This window comes from Spermophilus citellus, assembly GCF_964194105.1.
Source record: "Spermophilus citellus genome assembly, chromosome: 9".
Taxonomy (NCBI): Eukaryota; Metazoa; Chordata; class Mammalia; order Rodentia; family Sciuridae; genus Spermophilus; species Spermophilus citellus.
In genome coordinates this window covers 137,653,856-137,674,844 of record NC_138191.1, presented here as the reverse complement: position 1 = coordinate 137,674,844, position 20,989 = coordinate 137,653,856, and the positions used below count along the sequence as shown (strand labels likewise).

Genomic DNA, 20,989 nt, shown 5'->3' with positions numbered 1-20,989 from the left:
CGTTCACCCATCCATCTACCATCCATCCATCCACCCACCATCTATCATCCATCCATTTATCCACCCATCCATCCATCATTCATCTAGTATCCATCCATCCACCACCCATTATTCACCCACAATCCATCCAAAATGCATTCACCCACTCATCTATTCATCATTCATCCATCCATCCATCCACCCATCCATTCTCCATCGACCATCCATCATCTACCCATCCATCCATCCACCATCCATTCAACATCCATTCATCCACATATCACCCATTCAACATCCATCCATTTACCCTCCACCTGCCATCCATCCATCCCTCTATCTACTATCAATCTGTCCACCACCCACCCATCCAACATCCATGCACTCACTCATCCATTTATCTATCCATCATCCATCCAACATCAATCTATTCACCCATCTTTCATCCACCATCCATCCATCTACCATCCATCCATCCAGCCAGCCAGCCATCATCCATCCAAATATATTCACTCATTTGTGCATTCATCTATCCATCATCTACTCAACACTCATCCAATCCACTCATCCATCCACCATCTATCCATCCATGCACACACCCATCCATCCATCCATCCATCCATCTATCTTCTCATGGAGACCTTCAGTGAGTCTCAATGGACACTTGTTTCAGGCAAGGCTCTGGGGAAATTCTGGCTACCCTCGGCCCATCCTCAAGCAGAGGAGAGATTACCAAGGGAGGACAATGGGTATGTGTGATACTGGTCTTGACAGCATGAAAGCAGCCAGGAGGGCAGCCATACCTGCTGCCCAGTCTGTCCATCCCTTTTTGCTGTGTGACCTCTGGCCAATCACTAAAGTCCTTTCTGCCTCAGTTTCCTCACCTGCAAATGTGGAAGAAACAGTGGCTGCCCTGGAGTGGACGTGAGCATTCTGTCACTGGGTGACAGGTCTCAATGACCATGCTCAGCTGGAGCAGTGTGGGCTACAGCATCTGCAAACTCTAGGGGTGCAGAGGAATGGTGCCCTCCTCCTGCCCAACAGTGAGCTGGGAGAGCCCCCAGGACAGGCACGGTGGGCCTGGGTTCTGTACATGGCTGCCCTCTCTAGGAAATAACGGGTGGGAAGACTTGGAGCCGCGTCCAGCTGAGATCTGGTTCTCCTGAAGGTCCATTTGGAAGTCCCTTCCCATGTGAAGCCTGTATCAGGGACACACGAGAGGGTATGAGGGTTGGGAGCCTCCCTGTGGTTGTGTGCCAAGTCCTACTGGGCACCTGGCAAGGGTGCTTCCCAGCAAGGGGACCTGGCTGGGGATGCCCAGGGTCCCTGGTGGGCTCCTCATCCTGGTACTCAGCTTCCACTCAGTTTCTGTCCAGCAAAGCTGAGGCCCTGCTGCCATGGTGCCCAGGACCCCACATGCTGCTATATTTAGAAGCCTCTGCCGGTGACATGGGCTTAGCTGGTTGCAGGGGACTCCTCCAGCATCCGCTGTGGGGGTGGCCAGGTCTGCAAGCTCTGCAGTTTGTCACCATCTAAGAAGCAGAAAAAGGTTATGAGTGTGACACTCCCAGGACCTCGCCCGCCCCCCACGGGGGGTGGCTTCCTGTGGCAGCCCTGGCCCCACATACCCTGAGCAGGGGCGCAGCCACAAGCATTTGGTTTGGGGTTGTGGGACCTTTTCTTATTAATCTTCTTTATGATCAAAAACCAAACCAAAGCAAAAGCATCTCACTTCATAATGTCAGGGCTGAGTGCTGGGTGCCAGCTCCAGGCACAGGGCCGCCCGCTCCCCGCCTGACCGCACGCAGGCTCCAGTGTGAACTACTGATGGGCCCTTGGTGTCTGCACCCTCAGAAGAAGCAGAAACGGCCCTGTGTCCCTCCCTCCCCCGGGCCTGGGCCAGGGCTCTGGGCCTCACCCAAGACCTGCTGGTGGTGGGGGACAGGGGATAGGACAGGCCATATGTGGACACTGCACACTGGGGAAATACTTTGCAAACCAATTGGGGACCTGGAGGATGCTCCGAGGGTGGCCGTTGCCAGAGCAGATTGCCTGGACACTGCTGTGGTGGTGGCTTGGGCATTAAACTCTGGGTGCAGTCTGCCAAGAGCAGCAGGTCCAGAGGTGGGCAGCAGTGGGTGGGCTGAGCTCAGCCACATTCAAGAGGCTTCAGGAGAGGGTTTTTGTTGTAGCAGGCACAGGACTTGTCTTGGGCTCTCCCAAAGCAGTGCCTATAGGGGGTGAGACAGGGTGGACAGAGCCAGCCCTGGACCCTGCAGGGCCCCCCTGAGCAAGCAGACCCTGCGGCTCCAGCAGCCCCCACAGCTGTCAGAAGTGGTGTGCTCTGTGCCGGCTCTTTCATGGGCCCCTAAGCCCTTATTCTGACCCCGTTGTCCACACAGCAGCTAAAATCCCACCTATGCCCACACAAAATGCCCCCAGAGAGCAAAAAAGAAGCTCAAGGGGTCCTGAGTGGCCAGGGCTCGACTCACCCAGGTGGCCCTCCCCCCAGGCTGACCACAGTAGGGACTCAGGATGTCCTCCTGGGGTGGCAGGCAAGTGAGCAGTCCAGTGGAAAGGCCACAGGGTACAGTGAGGAACGAGCCCCTGGTACCTGCCTCCTGCTGCGTCCCTGGCCAGTCCCAAGAGGCCCTGTCGGAGGCTGTCTGCAGAGAGTGGTCAGAGCTGAGAGAGGCTGGAGCTCTTTGCTGGCATCAACAAGTCACCCAAACAGTTTTTGCTTTGAATTCTGGGTGTCATGGGACCTACTTGTGACCTGCTGGGCTTTCTCACGTGTGTAAGGCTAATGTGAGCGTCAAGAAGCGTTTTCATAGGAGACGTGTAAGCTGATCCTGTGGGAGTCGTGGGTACAGTGCTCAGATTCACCGGAATTAAACAGTTCAGAGAAGGATTTTGACAAAAGTAGACTGGGTATTTTGCGCATCAAGATCATGAAGTGACCCTAGGGAAAGGACGGTGGTCAGGGCTCTCACTGCACAACACTGGTAGGAGAGCCACTCCTCCTCCTGGCCAGAAGTGACCTGAGGGAGTGTGGTAGAATGGTCAGTGCTGGGCATGGCTTGGAGCTCCGAGTATTGCCAGGGCCTGGGGGGGCTTCTCAATATTGCCGCTGCCTCGACTTCCTCCCCTGGAAAGCAGACCTGCCCGCCATCATGACCAGACCCTTCTCTACCTGTCACACATCTCAAAGAGAGACTGGCACAACCAGCAATGGCCCCAGTCAGCTCACCTGGGACGTGCCCAAGACCTAGAACCCACGGCAGAAACCCGGGCTCGAGCAGCCTCCATGGCAGAACGCGGACTCCGTGACTTGTTTCCAGCAAGGGGGCCGAAGGCCCAGACCTCCTGGGCACACTTGCCTTTGGGGCACAGGCTGTGACAGCTGTCCACCACTCAGTAGGAGGGCCCTGGACTCCCATCAACTGGCCCCAGGCTCAGCAGGCACCCAGCAATGGGCCCAGTTCTGTGAAGAGCCCCTGGGCCCCACCCAGGAATCTCTCCAGCGACAGCGGGGTTTCACTAGGTGACCGACCCTCTAACCTGGGTGTCAGGGGGAGCTCCCCACCGCACCCAGGGTAGAGGGGACCCCCCCTCCAGGCAGGGCTGGACACACAGGGTTCCATCCTGGGTGCCTTCAGCAGGCTCTCCGGGCGACGCAGGTGCTCCTTGGAGCTCACCACGCGGACAGCACCCCCAGCAGCCGGAAAGCAGAAGTGGGGCTTCCTAGTGTCCAAGGGGCAGTGAGGCAGGACCCCAGGGGGGCCACGTTGGTTGGAAATGGCTGTCAGGGTGGGCCCCTGGAGGAGGGGACAGCCTCCAAGGCCTCCTTGGTCTCCCCCGGTTTGCACTCACCATCTCTGGCGGTTCTCGTCCACCCCGCTGGCTGCCAGTGCAGGCATCTGCCTGCTGGTCCCAGTTTCAGCAGACCCTGTTTCTCCTGGCCATTGTCCATCACCCCGAGAGGTCTCTGCACTCACACCAGTCTGTACCGTATTCCTGTTTCGCTGGGACAGGGAGCACCACGTGAAACTCCAGTTTGCCCCTTTATTTCCAATGGGTCAAGAACCACGGACCTGGCAACATGGACAAGCCACGTGCTACGGGGGAAGCCCCGCCCCCAAGATGCCTCACTGAGGCCACAGGGGCATGATGGCAGGGCAGAGTGTGGGGACACCCCTGGCATATGCTTCTGTTCAGGCCACAGGAAGGGCCTGAGATCCAGCTGCAGCAGGTGGCGAGAGACGGCCCTTGAGGCCCCAGGTTCGCACAGCCCCCTTCTTGGCCCCCTCTGCTGTTTACCTGAGATCCGGGTGCAGCTCGGGTGAGGCACACAGTCAGACCGCTGCCCACCTTCTGCTATTCAGCAAAGTTCATGGACAGCGGGCCTCTCCCTGCCAGGTGTAGCCCCAGCCCCAGGGGGGAGGGAGAGGTGCAGGCAGCTAACCTAGAAAAGATGGAGGGGACCTAGTGGCCAGAGGAGGAGGAGGAGGCCCCAGGGAGAGGGCTCAGGCTCGGGAACTCAGCATTGGGGGGCGCACAGGGTGTCACCCTGGTAGCTCCCTGGCACCTAGAGTCTGAGAATTTGTGGGAGTGACCCGTGAGCCCTGAGATGCTTACACAGCACCCCAGAGTCTGAGGATTTGGGAGGAGAGTGTCTGAGAACCCCAAGGTGTTCACATGCTTTTTGAGGTCTGATTTCTGATTGGTGGCTTCGATCAAATCGGGGACAGGATTTAGAGGCTCTTTTTCCGACATGTGTACTTCTTGGCCTGGCTTTGGGTAGAGAGGCTCTTCCCACACCAACTCAGATGCAAAGCCAACGCCTTCGCGGTCGGCAGACCCTCACCATCAGGCAGCAGGCCCCTCCTTGCAGCATCTGAATCCAAGGCCTGGGACCCTGGCCTTCCCTCCCCCACAGAGACCACGGCCCTGGGAACTCTTCAGTGGAGACCAAGGTCGCCTGGGGCCTAGGAGGCACAGCCAGCTTCCTCTAGGAGTGGGCCCCAGGCCTGCTGACCCCGCCCCAGGGCTCCCGTGAGCTTTGCAGCCCTGCCCTGCCAGCCGAGTTTCTCCTTCACTTGATCAGGTCACCACCCAGCCCTTGAGCGTCAGGATGGGGATTTATGAGCTCGTCCGGGCTCTGCGTCCACACTGGACAGAGGTGTTTCCAGAATGCCTTTCCCTCCTCCTTCTGTCACAAGAATGGACTCTCTGTTTCAGCTGCTGTGGTCGCCATAAGTCGTAATCCGTGTGTGCGCCTGTGCCCGTTTGCACAAGCATGCGTATGTCGTGTGTGTGTGCACCGACCGTCAGAAAAGGAGCCACCAGGCCGAGCACCCAGGCTGTTGCTTTGAATCACCTTGGGGTCCTTCAAGGAGGGGTCAGGGTGAGAAGCAGAGCTTCCCCTGCTTCCCCCTCACTGCTGCTGGCCCCTGAGAGGGTGGTGTGGCCATGGCACTCAGGACACAGGCCGAGGGTGGACGTGGGGCCTGGCTCCTCCCGCCTGCTCAGAATCCATCAGGTGAGCTGACGACAGACGCCTCAGGTCCTGGCTGCACACGCCCCGGAGGCCAGCCGTTGGCCATGCCCATTAAATGTGAGAGAGCCAGCCCAGCGGAGGGCCACAGCAGAGGCACAGGAAACCTCAAATGACGTGCGAAAAACATCGTCAAGGTTAAGAGAACTTTCCATCCCTTCGCTTCATAACTCAGCATTTCTGAGGGGGATTTATGAGCGGGGGGGGGGGGGGCTGGCAGCGGGTGGGGGTCCTGGGGGGGGCTGGCAGCGGGTGGGGGTCCTGGGAGGCCGGGTGGGGGTGAGCGGGCAAGAGGGCGGCTTCATCTGGAGGGTCTGGGACTCCCAAGGCTCAGCCCCAAACAGCCCAAGAATAGGCTTTCGGGTGGCTACGTGGACAGGGGGCCGGATTCCAAATCAGGAGGGAGGCTCAGTCCTGCTGCCACATCGGCCACCAAGCAGCTGGTCACTAAAGCTGACCAGGGGACCCCATGGCTGGGTTACCTCCCTCCTTCCCACCCCACGTCTCGTGTGTGAGCAGAACCAAGCACCTACCTCCTCCGTCCTCTCTCCCACCCAGTTCTTGTCTTCATCTACCTCCTGTGAGGCCCAAATGACCCTGAAACTGTCAGAGATAAATGACCTCATGCGGAGCTTAGGCCCAGGCAGTGGCCTGGCTTCTGGGCATGGCTGGACATGCCTGCCCCAGCGGGAGGCAGTGGGCTTCCCTGCCCGGGACGGGTAGGCACCGCTGTGCTGGCGTCAGAGCCTCTGTACAGACCACACTTGGCAGGCGAAGGGTCCCTCTGGGCGGCCCGCGGCCCCCTCACCTCCCCCGCCAGGCCTCCTCTTCCCTGTCCTTCCTGCAACAGCACCCGCGTCCAGGAGGCCCCATCAGAGGCTACTGGGGCCTGGAGGTTCACCACACCGAGGACTGGGGACAGGGCTCTGTCACTGTGGGGACTGGTGAGTCCTGCCCCCAAGGCAGCAGGACCCACTGGGCCTGCTCTGGATTCCAGAGCACAGAGAATCCTATGACTGTCTTCCCGGTGGCTCTCGAATGGCCTCCAGAGCAGTCTAGGTTGGAGGGGAGCAGGCGGCCCAGGGCTCAGCCTGGGTGCAGAGCTGAGCCCTGCGGCACGTATCCCGTCCCCTAACGTGGGGAGATACTGGGCACCTGCACACTAGTGAGCCCTCTCTGGAGTCGAAATGGCCCAGGCCTGTCGATGCTCCAAACAGGAAGGCAGCCAGGAGCCAGACCTGCAGCAGCCCCAGGCTAGGGCCGCCTTGGGCACATCCCCAGCTGGACAGAAAAGCTGCAGCCCAGGGCCCTGCCCCCACTCCTGCCCCTCCTGCGTCTGCCAGTATGCCCAGCTGGGCCCGGCAGTGCAGCTGTGGGGCTGGACTCCATGCTGGAAGGGGAACTGGCATCTCAGGTGAGGCCCAGCCACCAACCACTCACGCCCAGCCTCCAGCTCATCCACTGCTGGTCCAGGGCCCTGGGACAGGAGCTTCATGGGCATCCCCAGGGGAAGGGTCAGCAGTTCACTCGGCTCCACTCAGGCACTGAGGCTCTCAGCCTCTGGACAAAAGGAGGTAACTAGCCCAGGGTGCCCACCCAGGGAAAACATCTTGAAGCTTTAAGAGCCACCAGCGAGTAGCTGTGCGCTGTAACAGTGCCAAGAGCCGAGGTCTGGGCAGCGGGCCTTCCAGACATGAGGACAGGCCTGGGAGACAGGAATGGCTAGAAGGATGGGCTCTCAGCCCCGAGAGTGGTGCCTACCTGCTGGGTGGGAAAGGGCAGCCTGGCACTTGGGGTCAGTACCCTGGAGGACTCATTGCCTCTGGGATGTGGATCTCTGCACCCAGGAAGGACAGAGGCATACCAGAGGCTCTGGATAGTGTCCCATGCAGAGCAGCTGGCCAAGTCCATGTTCACACACTCTCAAAGAGCTGCAGATGTTGGCTGGGGCCTGGAGACAGCTAGAAGGACACGGGGCTGGGTCCAGATCCCTGCAGGTGTCCCAGGAAGGAGGCCTGCTCTGTACAGTGGGGGACACCATGGGAAGGTGGGCAGCCCACCCACCAGGATGCCGAAGCATGCTGCGTGCTGGGTCCAGGAGCACAGTGCTGCACTTCACCAACCTGCTGTCCAGGTCATGGTGGCAAAGAAGGTCATGTGCCCTGGTACAGCCACTAACCCAGGCTGATGGCCTGGGTCTTCTTAGCAGCCCCGGGTCTTCTTAGTGGTCTTCTTCATGTGACCTCATGTTTCACGTGAGGTCCTCAGTACCCCCACTCTGAGCCCTGAACAGTGGTCATAGAACTCCCTGTACAAGGCCCAAGCCTTCCACTGGGCCCCTACAGAAAAAGGTGCAGGCCACACTCTTGTCCTGGAGCTGAGGGTCCTGCTCTTGGGAGGCATCCTGAGCCCCTCCTGGTCACTGGGCTCAGGGAGGAGTGTGGTTGGGGGCACAGGGTCATGTGCCCTTATACACCAACAGGATGTGCCAACCTGGTACTGAGCTGGCCTCCCCACCCCCTGTGTGCTCAGGGTCCAGCTTCTGCCAGAGTCCCTGGAGAAGAGGAGCAGGAGGCACAGACGCAGGGTTTGGGACCATGGGTCTCCGCGTTGCCTCTGGCTGCTGTTGACCTTTATGAAAATAGAACTTCAGTGAGTTCCAAAGACTCCCATGGCCCACAGGGGCTCAGAAACCCAGCAAGCGTCCGCTGGGCAGGGGAGTGTTACATACCAGGCCAGGGATCTGCACACTGGGGATGGACACTCAGCACCAGTGGTCAGGGGCATGGCCTCCTGGGGCTGGAGGGCAGGGACAGAGCACCCCCCTTCTCTGCCCTCATGCTCTCCCTACCCCATCCTGGCTGGCACAAGGCCTCAGAGATCTCAGAACCAAGACCCCGGCCCCGTTCCAGGTTGGCTGGGCCTGAGCATTTCCCCTCAGAGACTTGCAGCTTAAAGCGCACCCTCCCACAGCGGCACCCCATGGGCTCCGGAGGGGCTGTGGTTTGGGGTGAATGGGGAGCCGTGCATAGACGGGCCCGACAGCACGGCCATGCACCCCAGCAACACTGGTCCCTGCCATCTCCGGGGGTGGCACTTCCCCAACAACTCTGAAGCCAGGCAGGCCCAGGCCATCAGGAAGGATCCCCGCAATTATGGGGGCACCGCAATCATATCCAAAGCACCTGACTGTGCGTGGAAGTGGGCAGTGCAGGTGGACAGGCCCTTTCCCACATCCTACTCCTCACAACAGAGTACCTGGGAGGACGTAGCTCGGGGCTCAGGATTCTGGAGTCAGCATCCACGGTCCCATCTGATGGTCACTGCCTCCAACCCTGACTCCCTGGGACCCTTTGGATTCCCTGTTCCCATCACCCCTGTCCACCTGGGCACACTGCCCACCTGAAACCTCCTGCATACCTGACATGCCTGTCTGTACCTGCCTGGATACACCTGTCCACCAAGACACACCTGCACACCTGGACTCAGCCTCTCTCCACATGATAGTGGCCTTATCCCTTGCCCGCCAGCCTCTCTCCCCCACTCCTGCCCTCGTGTGTCTATGACGCTGCTGGTTCAGAGGCTCTGGACCCAGAACCTGAGGCCGGCACCGAATGGGCAGGAGAGGCCGGGAGGCTGGACTCAAGTGCAGCTGCCCCAGTGGCCAGCAGGTCAGGTCAGACCTTCTCCCATGAACGGTGCTCTCAGAGGCACGACGGTGACACAGATCAGAAATCAAGCCTGAGAAGGTGCCACTTGCCTGTCAGGAGTGGGATTCAAAAGACAGCCTCGGCCACACCAGAAAGCCAGGCCAGAGCAGGTGTCCTGGGAGGGTGGTGAGAGCCGGGCATCCGCCACCGCTCGGCACCGGGAACGTTCCGATTTCAAGGAAACGGATGGTTTTCTGACTTCCAGGGCCATGTGCAGGCTGGTGTGAGCGTGAGCACAGGGTGGCAGGCACACACACTCGGTGACAGCACACACCCAGGCTCAGACACAGCTGCACCCCCAATGACACCTTTACCTTCAAAAGCGTTTTTTTTCCTAGCCCGACGCTCGGGCTGTCTTTAGCAGAGGGCTCTGTTCTTAGACGCAGTGGCCTCTGCTCACTCACACCTGGGTCAGCCTTGCTGGGGAGATTGCTGTGCCGAGACCTGCTCCGTGAGAAAGGAAAAGGGTCCCCCGCCCCCAAGGTCGCCGGGCTCAGCAGCTGGGCCAAGCAGGGCCTGGCTGATAACCACGTGGCTGGCTGAGGCCGGTGCTCACGTGCTGTCCCCCTGAGCCTGCGGGGACAAGGCAACGTGCAGCCCCAAGCACACTGGGTACCTCTGACCTTCGGTTTGCTTCTTCCCTGGCAGATCTCTGAAGACCTGGGCAGCGAGAAGTTCTGCGTGGATGCCAGCCAGGTGGGGGCCGGCAGCTGGCTCAAGTACGTCCGTGTGGCCTGCTCCTGTGATGACCAGAACCTCTCCATGTGTCAGATCAACGAGCAGGTAGGTCCAGGCTGTGTGCAGGGGCTCTGCCCCTCGGAGTTATCTTAGGGGACATGCTCCAGGGTGGATGGAGGTGCCTCGGTGAGGGACAGCTGAGCCCATGCCGGGGGCTTCTGTCCTGCTCTGGGGCAGCTGCCTGACACTTGGCCAATGCTGGCTCTCTGGGGTGCTTAGCTCCCCTGGGACACTCCCCTGGAGCCTTCAGTCAGCCATCTTGCCTGAGGCCAGCAGCACTGAGAGCTGAAAGGTGGTGGCCTTGAGAAGGGCAGCAGGGCAGGCAGGGTCCCAACCACAAGACCCATGCTCCCTGCGGATGCTGCTGCCCACGAGACACGAGAGAGGTGGGAAGAGAGGCCAACCGCAGGAGCCCTGTCTGAACCCGGGTTTCACCAAGCTCTCCAGAAGGGTCAGTGCTGGCCAGCAGGAAGCTGCTGGGGCACCTCCTAGGCCAGGCCAGGCTGAGACACAGCCCCTCCCAGAGCCCCAGCCTGGTGAGGGCTTGGCCTTGTTTTGACACGGTCCCTTCCCGCCAGGAGCAGGCCGGATGCCTCCTGAGCTGTGAGGTGCTCTCTCTGGCCTCAGCCCCACAGGGGTGAGAACCCCTTCCCTTCTGTTCCCAGCCCCGGGGCCAAGGGTTCTGCAGGCTTGTGGACCCTACCCAGGGCGGTCACCGAGGCCACATGCCAGCTGGGAGTGGAGATGTGTGGCTTCTTTAGACTCCAGGAGGCCACCCATCCATGCTGGTCGCCACTTCACCTCGCTTCACCTGGAGCTTGCAGGTGGGCTAGAGACCTCCACATCCAGCCAGGCCCAGCAGTGGCCTCCGTCCTGTGTTCCCAGGACACTGGGCTCCTCTGAGGTGCTGGACTCCCAGCCCCTTCCAGCAGGGCTATCTGCTTTGCCTGTCTTGGGGCTCTAAGGGAGATTTCATTTGCAAAATGAGGTCCTACAACTTTAAAAGACATTCATGGAGACCTCTGTTAAAAGACAGAGGCCACATTCTTGTGTAGACCATGCCAGCTGTTAAAGGCGCTTCAAGGCTCTTGACTCTGGAGAAACATTCTGTGTTAAGAAACAGCGCCTGAGACCTGGGCAGCCCCGGGCTGCCAAAGGTCCTTCCTCGTGGCTGGATCTCCCTTTGACTAAGGCTCGGTCTGGACCAGGCAGTGATTTTACCAGACACTGGACACCAGCTGGTTCCAAACAAGAGCATGGGTCCACCTCTCCACTAGACTTCCGTGGCCTTTGGTTAGAACCCAAAGCTTTGAAAACAACTTTTCCTAACTGCAAATAATAACAATACAGAAATGAAGCAAAAGAATAACCGTGGACATTAAAACAGAACTTTAAAGGGGAGACCTTTCCTGCCTCCAGATGAAAGTGGAATGTGAGTGAGAAGGTTCAAGGCACCCAGAGCTCTGCTGAGCCCTCCTGGAGCAGGTCCGGGGACGCCCTGTGCTGGCCTGTCTGGAGGATGCCGAGGGGCAGCGGCCAGTGCACCCAGGCTGGCCAGGGCAGCATCTGTGAGACAGACCAGGGTAGTGAAGGAGGCAGGCGTTTATATGGAGGGAATGAATGTTACTAGAACATCAAAATAAACCGAAGCAGAAAGGTGGGCAACTTGTGAGGCCAGGTCTGTAGAAACCAACCCTAAAGGGGAGGCGTCTACAAAGCCCTATCTTTATGGGGAATATTCCAGGGACTCGTTTATTCAGGCTCCACCCGGGCCTGTGTGGAACTGGCCCTGCAGCTCGCTGTCCTTCCACTGGCAGGACCCGAGGACAGAATGACAGACCTGCCCCTTCCTGTTGGCCTTTGTTAGCCCCACCTCCATCCTAGGACACTGCCGGCTCTGAAGCTCTGTGCTGGTGTGGGGCGCTTACCAGGCTCTGGCACCTACCCCACTCGACAGCGAAGCCCCTCCAACGCCCCTCTGCCTCCCAGGAGTGACTCTCCCTGCTTCAGGGCTGTGGTGGATCCACAGCCACACATTAGGGGCACTCGGGGTGTGCGGTTGACAAACACAACCCCTAATAGCCCACAGAAGTGGCCCCTCCTCCTGGGCATTTCCAGTGTGCCCAGGCCGAGGGAGAGAAGAGCAATGACCCCTCCCACTGCAGGTGTATGGGGCACCCGAGATCCCCTCCAGTGTCTCCCAGACTGAGCCTCGGAACTGGACAGACCACAGGGCAGTGGCCCCCGGAGCACAACAGAAGCAGGTGCAGAAGACCTGCAGGGAGCTGCAGGGGACATTGGGTCCAAGAGCCATCCCAAAACCTCAGCTTGGAATCCCAGCAACCAAAGGCAGACGAGCAGCTGGGGGATAGCAATTTCCAAACTATAATAATAAGAAAGTCACTCCCCGGAACCCACAGACTCCCAATAAATATTTGTTGGTTGAATGAAATGACTTTTGAAAACACCTTGGAAGGGAATAGTAGATCTCAAACTGCGTGTTCAGTAGTGGCCAAAAGCAGAGCAGCTCTCTCCCAGGACAACGCGGCCTTGGCAGAAAGCAACTTGGTTTCCTGGTCCCTCGGGGACACACATTCCTTCAAAGTAGCCTGCTTTGACCCTCTGTGGAGCTAAAATAAAAACCCTCCTCGAATATTAACAATAAAAAAGGTTCTGAAGACAGGTTTCTCTTTAAGAAGGAAACGTCACACAATATTAGCGGAGTTTCTCAGATCTCCATGGTCCCAAGGGCTTCTACCAGGATTTCTGGACAATTACAGACACCACACACTGACTCCCACACCTGCACACACACATGCATGCACACACACACGTGAGCACACATACACATCCATGCATGCACGGACAACACACACCCCACTACACATATGCATGCACACACACACATGAGCACACATACACATCCACACGTGCACAGACAACACACACACCCCACTACGCACATGCACACACACACGTGAGCACACATACACATCCACACATGCACGGACAACACACACCCCACTACACACATGCATGCACACACACGTGAGCACACATCCACATCCATGCATGCACAGACAACACACACCCCACTACACACATGCACACACACACGTGAGCACACATACACATCCACGCATGCACGGACAACACACACCCCACTACACACATGCATGCACACACATGTGAGCACACATCCACATCCATGCATGCACAGACAACACACACCCCACTACACACATGCACACACACACGTGAGCACACATACACATCCACACATGCACGGACAACACACACCCCACTACACACATGCATGCACACACACGTGAGCACACATCCACATCCATGCATGCACAGACAACACACACCCCACTATACACATGCACACACACACGTGAGCACACATACACATCCACGCATGCACGGACAACACACACCCCACTACACACATGCATGCACACACATGTGAGCACACATCCACATCCACGCATGCACAGACAACACACACCCCACTACACACATGCACACACACACACGTGAGCACACATCCACATCCATGCATGCACGGACAACACACACCCCACTACACACATGCACACACACACATGAGCACACATACACATCCACACGTGCACGGACAACACACACCCCACTACACACATGCATGCACACACACGTGAGCACACATACACATCCACGCGTGCACGGACAACACACACCCTACTACACACATGCACACACACACGTGAGCTCACATACACATCCACGCGTGCACGGACAACACACACCCCACTACACACATGCATGCACACACACACGTGAGCACACATACACGTCCACACGTGCACGGACAACACACCCCACTACACACGTGCACACACACGTGAGCACACATACACATCCACGCGTGCACGGACAACACACCCCTGCCTTCACTACAGCACCGACACTAGTGGAAGGAACCTGTGACACTCGGGTCAGCAAGGCCTGAGCCTAGTTTCAAAGTTCAAGACCCATGATCTCAGCCCCAATTTTCAGAAGATAAAGGAGCCAAGCAACAAGAGGCTGTCACGTCTTAACAGAAAGTTTGGAAGCTAAGTCCCCAGAGGGGATGTGGCCTCCAGATGCAGGGGAGCCTTCTGAACCGAGGACCAGGCTTTATTCTCCACCTGAATCTCCTGCTGGTGGTGGTCAGGACGTGTAAACTCGGAAGCCTGGCCTCAGGGACTGCAGGAAGCCCTCAGAGGCCCTGCTCCACGTTTCCACCCAGGTGATGGGATTCCTCTCCTGGTGCTCTGTGGCTGCAAGAGTTCCTGCCCAGGAGACCTCCTGAGAAGGGACAGGCCCTTCCATCACACCCACCTCAGCCCTCCCGGGCCTGACTCTGTCACCTGCAAGGAGACTTGTGGTCTCAACAAGCATAGAGAGACCACAGATGGCTCATGGCCAGGGGCAAGCACCTACCCCCACCTCAATTTGCTTTGGGGGCCTCAGACTGCTTACCCCCACCTCAACCTCATCTTCCAACTGTTCTTTGGGGGAAATTGAAGACATTTGGGTCACCCCTGGTGGTTCTTTCTCCTGCAATTATGAGCCAACGAGTTGGTTGGAAATGTCTGGGGAGACAGAGATAGGGTCTGTTCCTGAATTTGTTTTAATGTCGAGAGAAGAAAACAAGAGCTAGGAAATGAGGTCACAGAGCAGGCGGGCGGGAGAGGCCACTCTCCAGGGTGCTCTGTTTCTGTGTCTTGCTTTTCTCTGATGGGGCAAGAGAGTCTGTGGCAGGACATCCGCTGGCCAGAAGGTGTGGAGCACAGGCCGAGGCCACTCTCCTCAGCACACCTGGACAGGCTGGCCCCACAGTGCTCTGACCAGGAAGGGCAGCAACCCTGACCAGGAAGGGCAGCCCTAACCTTCCCTGTCTGGACAGCCCCTGGGCAGCACCAGCACATCCGATGGGCAGGGCGGAGGCCAGGGTGCTGCCAGCCACAGCTGATGAAGCTGAGCATGAGGGGCCGGGTCTCCAAAGTAGAGCAGATCATGGTGACCCCTCCTCAGAGCCATCAAGTAAAGACGCTGGCTTAGATGCCTGCTGTGGAGCTGGTGCCTCTCAGCAACCGCAGCCTGTCGGCCGAGGGCCGTTCTGCTCTGCTTTAGCTCCCCCTGGCCCATCAGGGACGCTCTTTCCATCAGAGCGTGTGGGCTGCCAGAGTGGGAGTTTGACTCAGGGTGTGTGACACCCACAATCCTGCTCTGACCTCTGACCTTTACTTCTTCTTTGACTTTATCTCACATTTTTTTTTAATTCAAAATCATAAATTTTTCATTCTGGTCAGTTCCAAAATTAGCCTCCAACAATTGGATGCGATTTTCTCTTTAGAGACGGGGAGGGTGGAGTTGGAGTTGGGGGACTCTCAGGCAGCTCACAAGACTGTTTTGATTCAGAAAAGCTGCCACCTGTTATGAAGCTCTCTTTGGAACAAACTGACCGTGATAGCAACAAGGTTTAAATTCAACCACGCCGTCACAGTGACCATTTGCCAGAATTCACTTCCCGCCCCTTCTTAACCAAACGCAGCATTTTATTAGAAGAAGCCACTCAAGAATCTTGATCATTTCACTATGGACTAATAATTTATATTTTTACAAACTGTACACAAGGAATAAGTATGTGGATTTTTTTTTTCTGTCTGAGCTGCTGGGAAGATGGCAGAATCTACAGCAACAAAATGATAATAATTTAGGCACAGATAAAATTGCATCTGCATGGCATGGGAAGAGAGGAACGTGGCGAATCCCAGGGACACAGATGAGCTTTTTCCTCTTGGCCAGAGGAAGGAATTGTCTGCATGTCTCTGGAGCCTGCCCAGGATGCTGAGCCCAGAACTGCTGTCCCTTTTCTCCTGCCCAGCTCTGAGAAAGCAGGCAATAACACAGACCAGAGGAAGGCCCCTGGGGTCACAGCATGCATCTGGGGAAGGAGAAATGAAGACCTGTGCTCAAGCCGCAGACAGCTGCAAATGCTGCTCCTGCTGGATCTTGGAGCATCTTTTAAAGTTGGTTTTTCAAAACCAAACGCTCAACCCTCAGCTGGCCTTAACAGCCCTGACCCAGAAGGTAACAGCTCAGCTGGGGGCCAGCAAGCAGTCAAAGTAAAGAGTGAGGCTTCCAAAGTCACCAAGAGACAGTGCTGGGACCCACCAAGTCTCTTCAGAGGTCTTAGACTCACAGGAAAACCCCCAGGGATGGTCCAGTCTGTCTCTAGGGGGACAGGAGAGAGGCATGTGGGTTGCTAGGTGAATTTTCTTCTCAGCAATGATTTTAGAGGAATCCAAATTCCACTTGCCAATGTGGGTTGTGGTGGTAGAGGCCTTGTCTGTGCCTCACAAAACCTTTGCTGGTGCAAGTCAGGGGGATTCCCAAGTTTGGGATGCTGAGAGATTGAGTTTTCTTTTTCTTTTGAATTTTTTTTTTGTAGTTGTAGATGGACAGAATGCCTTTACTTTATTTGTTTATTTATACGTGGTGCTGAGGATCGAACCTCACAGTGCCTCACACATGGTAGGCAAGTGCTCTGCCACTGAGCTACAGCCACAGCCCCAGGTTTTCGTTTTCTAAGAACAGGGAAGGACATTTCCATCCCCTTAAAGTGTCTTATACCTAGTCAAGGAAGAGGAAAAATACAGTTGTCCAGGACTTTAATTAATAGATTGGAAAAAATCAATGATTCCAGGGAGGAGACGGCCACCTGTCTTTGATCCGCTGACTTTGAACCTGACTTTGAATCTAGTCATTCAAACCCCCACATAATCTGGATAGAGTTTTTCATTTATTTAAATGTTAAAATTCTTAGATTAAGTGGGAATGAAAACTGTGGCACTTAACTCTTCAATCCAAAGGTGGGGACTCCGCTTGTGAATTGATCTGATACTAAAAAATATCCGTCAGGAACTCTATGGAGAAAGCACCTCAAAGCCTGGCGCCACTGTGAAACGTGTCTTCCAGAACACTGCTGGGGACTTAACAGGGACTTGACTGGCACTCAGGGTCACACACACAAAGCTGGTCCCTTGGCAGAACCCGGGCTGCACCCTCCTTCCCTGAGTGATTGCTCGGCTTTTGCAGAAAAGGTGGTGGTTGTCTGTCCCCGACCTCTGCTCACTCTGAGGAGCCGCCTGCAGGTCTGGAGAGTGACAAAGGGAGAAGGAACAGGCCAGGTCACACTAAGCATGGCTGTGATTCCAAGGACCTGTGCTCTGGGCTGTTCCCCAAGTTCAGAAAAGCCCTGTGGCTGCAGAGAGAAGCCGAGGGGAGGAAACGGGGCTGCCCTCCAGGCTGGTCTAGAACAGACAGCTCTGGGCACTAGCAACCTCAGCTATTGGTGGAGGCCACCGGCCACCCCAGGGTCACAGAGGATCCCAACCTTGCACAGGCCCAGGACCCACACCCACCTAAACAGTGCAGTGGACGTGTCCAGAAAAAGCCCGTGCGCTGGGACGCTGTCACCTGAGCAAGACGTGGTCTGGTGCCTCCCCAGTGCCAGGGGGTTGGGGGCTAAAGGATACCAGACTCCGGGGCTTCATTTTGCTTGAACGAACTTTCTTCCTTCCTGTGAAAACTCGGCCACAGCTGCGATGCTAATTTGCCGCCACACAATAAACCGTCTGCAGGAATTTTTAAGGGGCTGCAATATAATTTACGACGGGCCCTGCACGGAAGGAGCCCCGGGGCGGTAAGGCACACGGCCGTCGGTAGCGCCCGCCCTGCAAGCGGGAGATGCCCAGCCCCAGTCCGCCGCCGCCGCGCGTCCCACCGAAGCCGGCCTTTGTCCCGGGAAGTGCCGGACCGCGGACAAGGAACCCTGGCGCTCGGCGCGCGCCTGGCGGATAACGCCTCTTGTGCCATTTGGAACAGGCCGGAAACGCGGGCGGCTGTTCCGCGTACCTCGGCGCCGTTGGCAAAGGCGGGGTCGGCCGAGTTTGGAAACAGTGGCTCTGATTCCTGTTCACCTCCATGCCCACCTCCAGGTGGAGGCAGGTCGGGGACACCCCCGGCCCCGCCCTGGGCCCTGCGATTAGCGCTAATAGCGATTAATTCCGTCCGCGGCTCAAAGTCCCAGCGGCCACGGCTGCCCGGCCTGCCGCCCTGTGTCCCCTACGCGCCCCCGCCAGGCGCCCCGCAGCCGCGGTGTGGGTCCCGGGCCCAGGGACCCAGGACCGGGCGCCCGCGGCCGAACGCGCTAGATCGCGGCTGCGGCGCGGTGACCGCGGCGGCAGGGAGGGTCCCCCGGGAGGCTCCCGTCCTCGCAGCCAGGAGTTGGGGTCCTAGGAGGCCCGGCGATCCCAGGAGCAGAGGTGTGGGGGTGTGGGGTCTCGGGGTTCCTCCAGCCCTGGGAGGAGGCAGGAGGAGGAGGGCTGGGCAGTTTCCAGAGCCCGGGTGGGGATTCCAGGAGGCGCGGCTGCCCTGAGCCAGAGTTGGGAGTTGAGGTCCAGGGATCCGGGCAGCCCAGAGAGAAGCGGGTGGGCTGGGGCGGGATTCCTAGGAGGCCGACAGGCCCTCCCACGGGGTGAACGGGGTGGGGTCCCAGGGTTGCTGACGGCCTGGGGGGGTGTCTCCCAACCTCTGCGCCCACCTAAGTAGGCAGAGCTGCGGGAGGATGCACCCACCGCGCAGGTCGCCGGGTGGGAACGTGCTGGCCTCACAAGTCCCGGGACCCTCTAGGCTGGGGCGGGGCGGCAGGGAGGGTAGGAGCTGCCTGGGCGCACCCTCTGCTCCCGCCGCCTACGCTCTGGGGGTCCTTGGAGGCGCAGCACATCCACCTGCGGCAGCTCTGGCAGAGTGGGGGGAAGTGTGGACGCCCTGCTTGGTAACAACCCCTAACCATGCCTGCCCCTGTGGCTCCAAGTGGCCACTTCCTGGCCTTCTGGACTCTGTGTCTGAATTTGAAACACTGTGGCTTAAATCTGATTTTTTTTTAAGTTCAGCCAATGAGAGGTTTTTTTTTTTTTTTAGATGATACAAAACTGAGATTTTAATTGGTTTCATTAATGAAGTTAATTTGGTCCCCTTTAAAATCTACTCATTATTTTATCAATCTACCTGAAAATAACTGCCAAACAAAATAACTACTACCGACTGCTGGTAGAAGGACTTCACACACTGATAAGATATATGTGTGTGCACCTGTGTGTTTTCTACCTCGTGTAGGGTGGCCGCTGGGAGTCCTGGGAATAGGCAGCCAGTGAGTTCCAGGCTGTGGGGAGCCTCTCTTTGTGTCCTGAAAGCTCACTGGTGTCCTGTGGAGTTGGATGGGTAACAGAGCCCTCAACTTGGGGGACAGCATGTGCAGCCTAGAGAGGCAAGTGGCCAGCTGGTGCTCAGTTCTGTCCCTGCAGTGCTGACCACCTCTAGCCACCCACCCCAACCAGGGCCAGCTGCTATGGAGTCTGACCCATACTAACTGGAGAGTGCAGGGAGAAGTGTCACTCACAGCAAGGACAGCCCCTCCCCTCAACCCCTGGAGAGCCTGAGTCTACCCAGCCCTGTCTTCCTGGTCAGGGTTCCATCCTCTGCCCATTCAGTTCTATCCTGGACCCCTTCTCCAGGAGGATGGTGCTGAGGATCTCCCAGGGCAGTCCTCAGGCCAGGTGGCAGGTTCCCGGAAGCTCTTTGTTCCAGGTATCAGAATAGAGCCCCAAACACCCCTGTGCCACAGGCAGGCAGTCGATGGCCCCGACAGAAAAGTGCCCACACCTCTAGCCCTTCCAGCCTGAAGATGTCACTACGCCCAGGGAGGAGTGGCCCACATGGGGGTCCCGAGTCCTGGTGTCTTCAGATTGGGTCCTCCCCAAAGTCCCTGGGGACCTGCAGTGACAAGATGGCCTGCCTCCCTTTCTAAATTGCTAGAGGTTTCTTCCTCTGGCCCTTTGCCTTCACCACTGCCAAGAGAAGACCACTTTTCTCAGGAGACATGGCCCAGGTCAGAGCTGCTGGGCAAGACATTCCAGATGTGGTTCCCCTCGACCCCATCCTGCACCCCCACTGTGTTCTCAGGGCACCCCCATCTCCAGCCCACTGCCAAGTGCTGGGCATTAAGCTATGGCAGGTCCTCCATCCTCCCACACGCAGCCTTCCGTGACTCTGGCTGCATCTCTCCTGTGGGAATTTCAGGCAGTGTCCTTACCCACAGCCTGTGCCTGCCCTCGGCCACCTTCAAAAACAACCAGATGCACGCTGCACTCTGAGCCCCTGGTGGCCAGCTGGTGCTCAGTTCTGTCTCTGCAGCACGGGGCCTCTCGCTTCTACCCACAAAGGAAAGGACACGGAAGGGATCCAAACCCTGCTCCCAGTGAGAATTGCTCCAATCTGGGGGTTTCCAGGAGACCTCCTGACTGGGGACTTGACACTGACCCTCACCTCTTTCACCCTCTTCTATCAGTATCCCAAAACAGGATGAAACAAATTAAAACGGACTCCATTCCTTTTGTGCACACGCTGCTCAGCTCCTGAGGGAAACCTCTTAGCAGCAATTAGAAGCCAGGTCAAGTGGCCTGTGGGGCTGAGTGTGCCTCGGGCTCTGCGGACAGCAGCAGTGCCCAGACTTACCCTCCTCTCTGGTCTTTTCCTTCTAGATTTATTATAAAGTCATTAAGGACATTGAGCCGGGTGAGGAGCTGTTGGTGCACGTGAAGGAAAGTGGCTACTCCCTCAGCGCGGTGCCACCCAGCCTGGATGGTAAGACCCCACTGGGCCGCCGCCTGGGCCCCACCCCTCGCAGGAGGGTACCAGGTGTTTCCTCACGTCACACCACGTGCTGGGGGGCTGGGCGCCTGGCAATGCAGTGTCCAGTGTTTGCAGACCCCAGGTCAGCTGATGGAGTGCTGCTGGACCCCTCAGCCTGGGGGCCTTCTCCCTCCTTCCTTGGGACCTCGGAGTCTCACCCCAGATGTGAGAAGGGCTAGGACAGTGTGGCCATCGTAGCCTGCCGAGTTCTGTCTTTATGGTG

At 57.6% G+C, this 20,989-nt stretch overlaps 1 protein-coding gene across 3 annotated transcripts in view; it reads left to right on the top strand.

Annotated features, from left to right (window-relative positions):
- PRDM16 (PR/SET domain 16) overlaps nucleotides 1-20,989 on the top strand; it is a 328,143-nt gene that overhangs the window by 267,167 nt on the left and 39,987 nt on the right. For all 3 annotated transcript variants that reach the window (XM_081305191.1, XM_081305192.1, XM_081305190.1), the window contains exons 4-5: nucleotides 9,892-10,026; nucleotides 20,616-20,718. In XM_081305191.1, coding sequence (XP_081161317.1) covers nucleotides 9,892-10,026; nucleotides 20,616-20,718 — 238 coding nt within the window. The remainder of the gene's footprint in view (nucleotides 1-9,891; nucleotides 10,027-20,615; nucleotides 20,719-20,989) is intronic.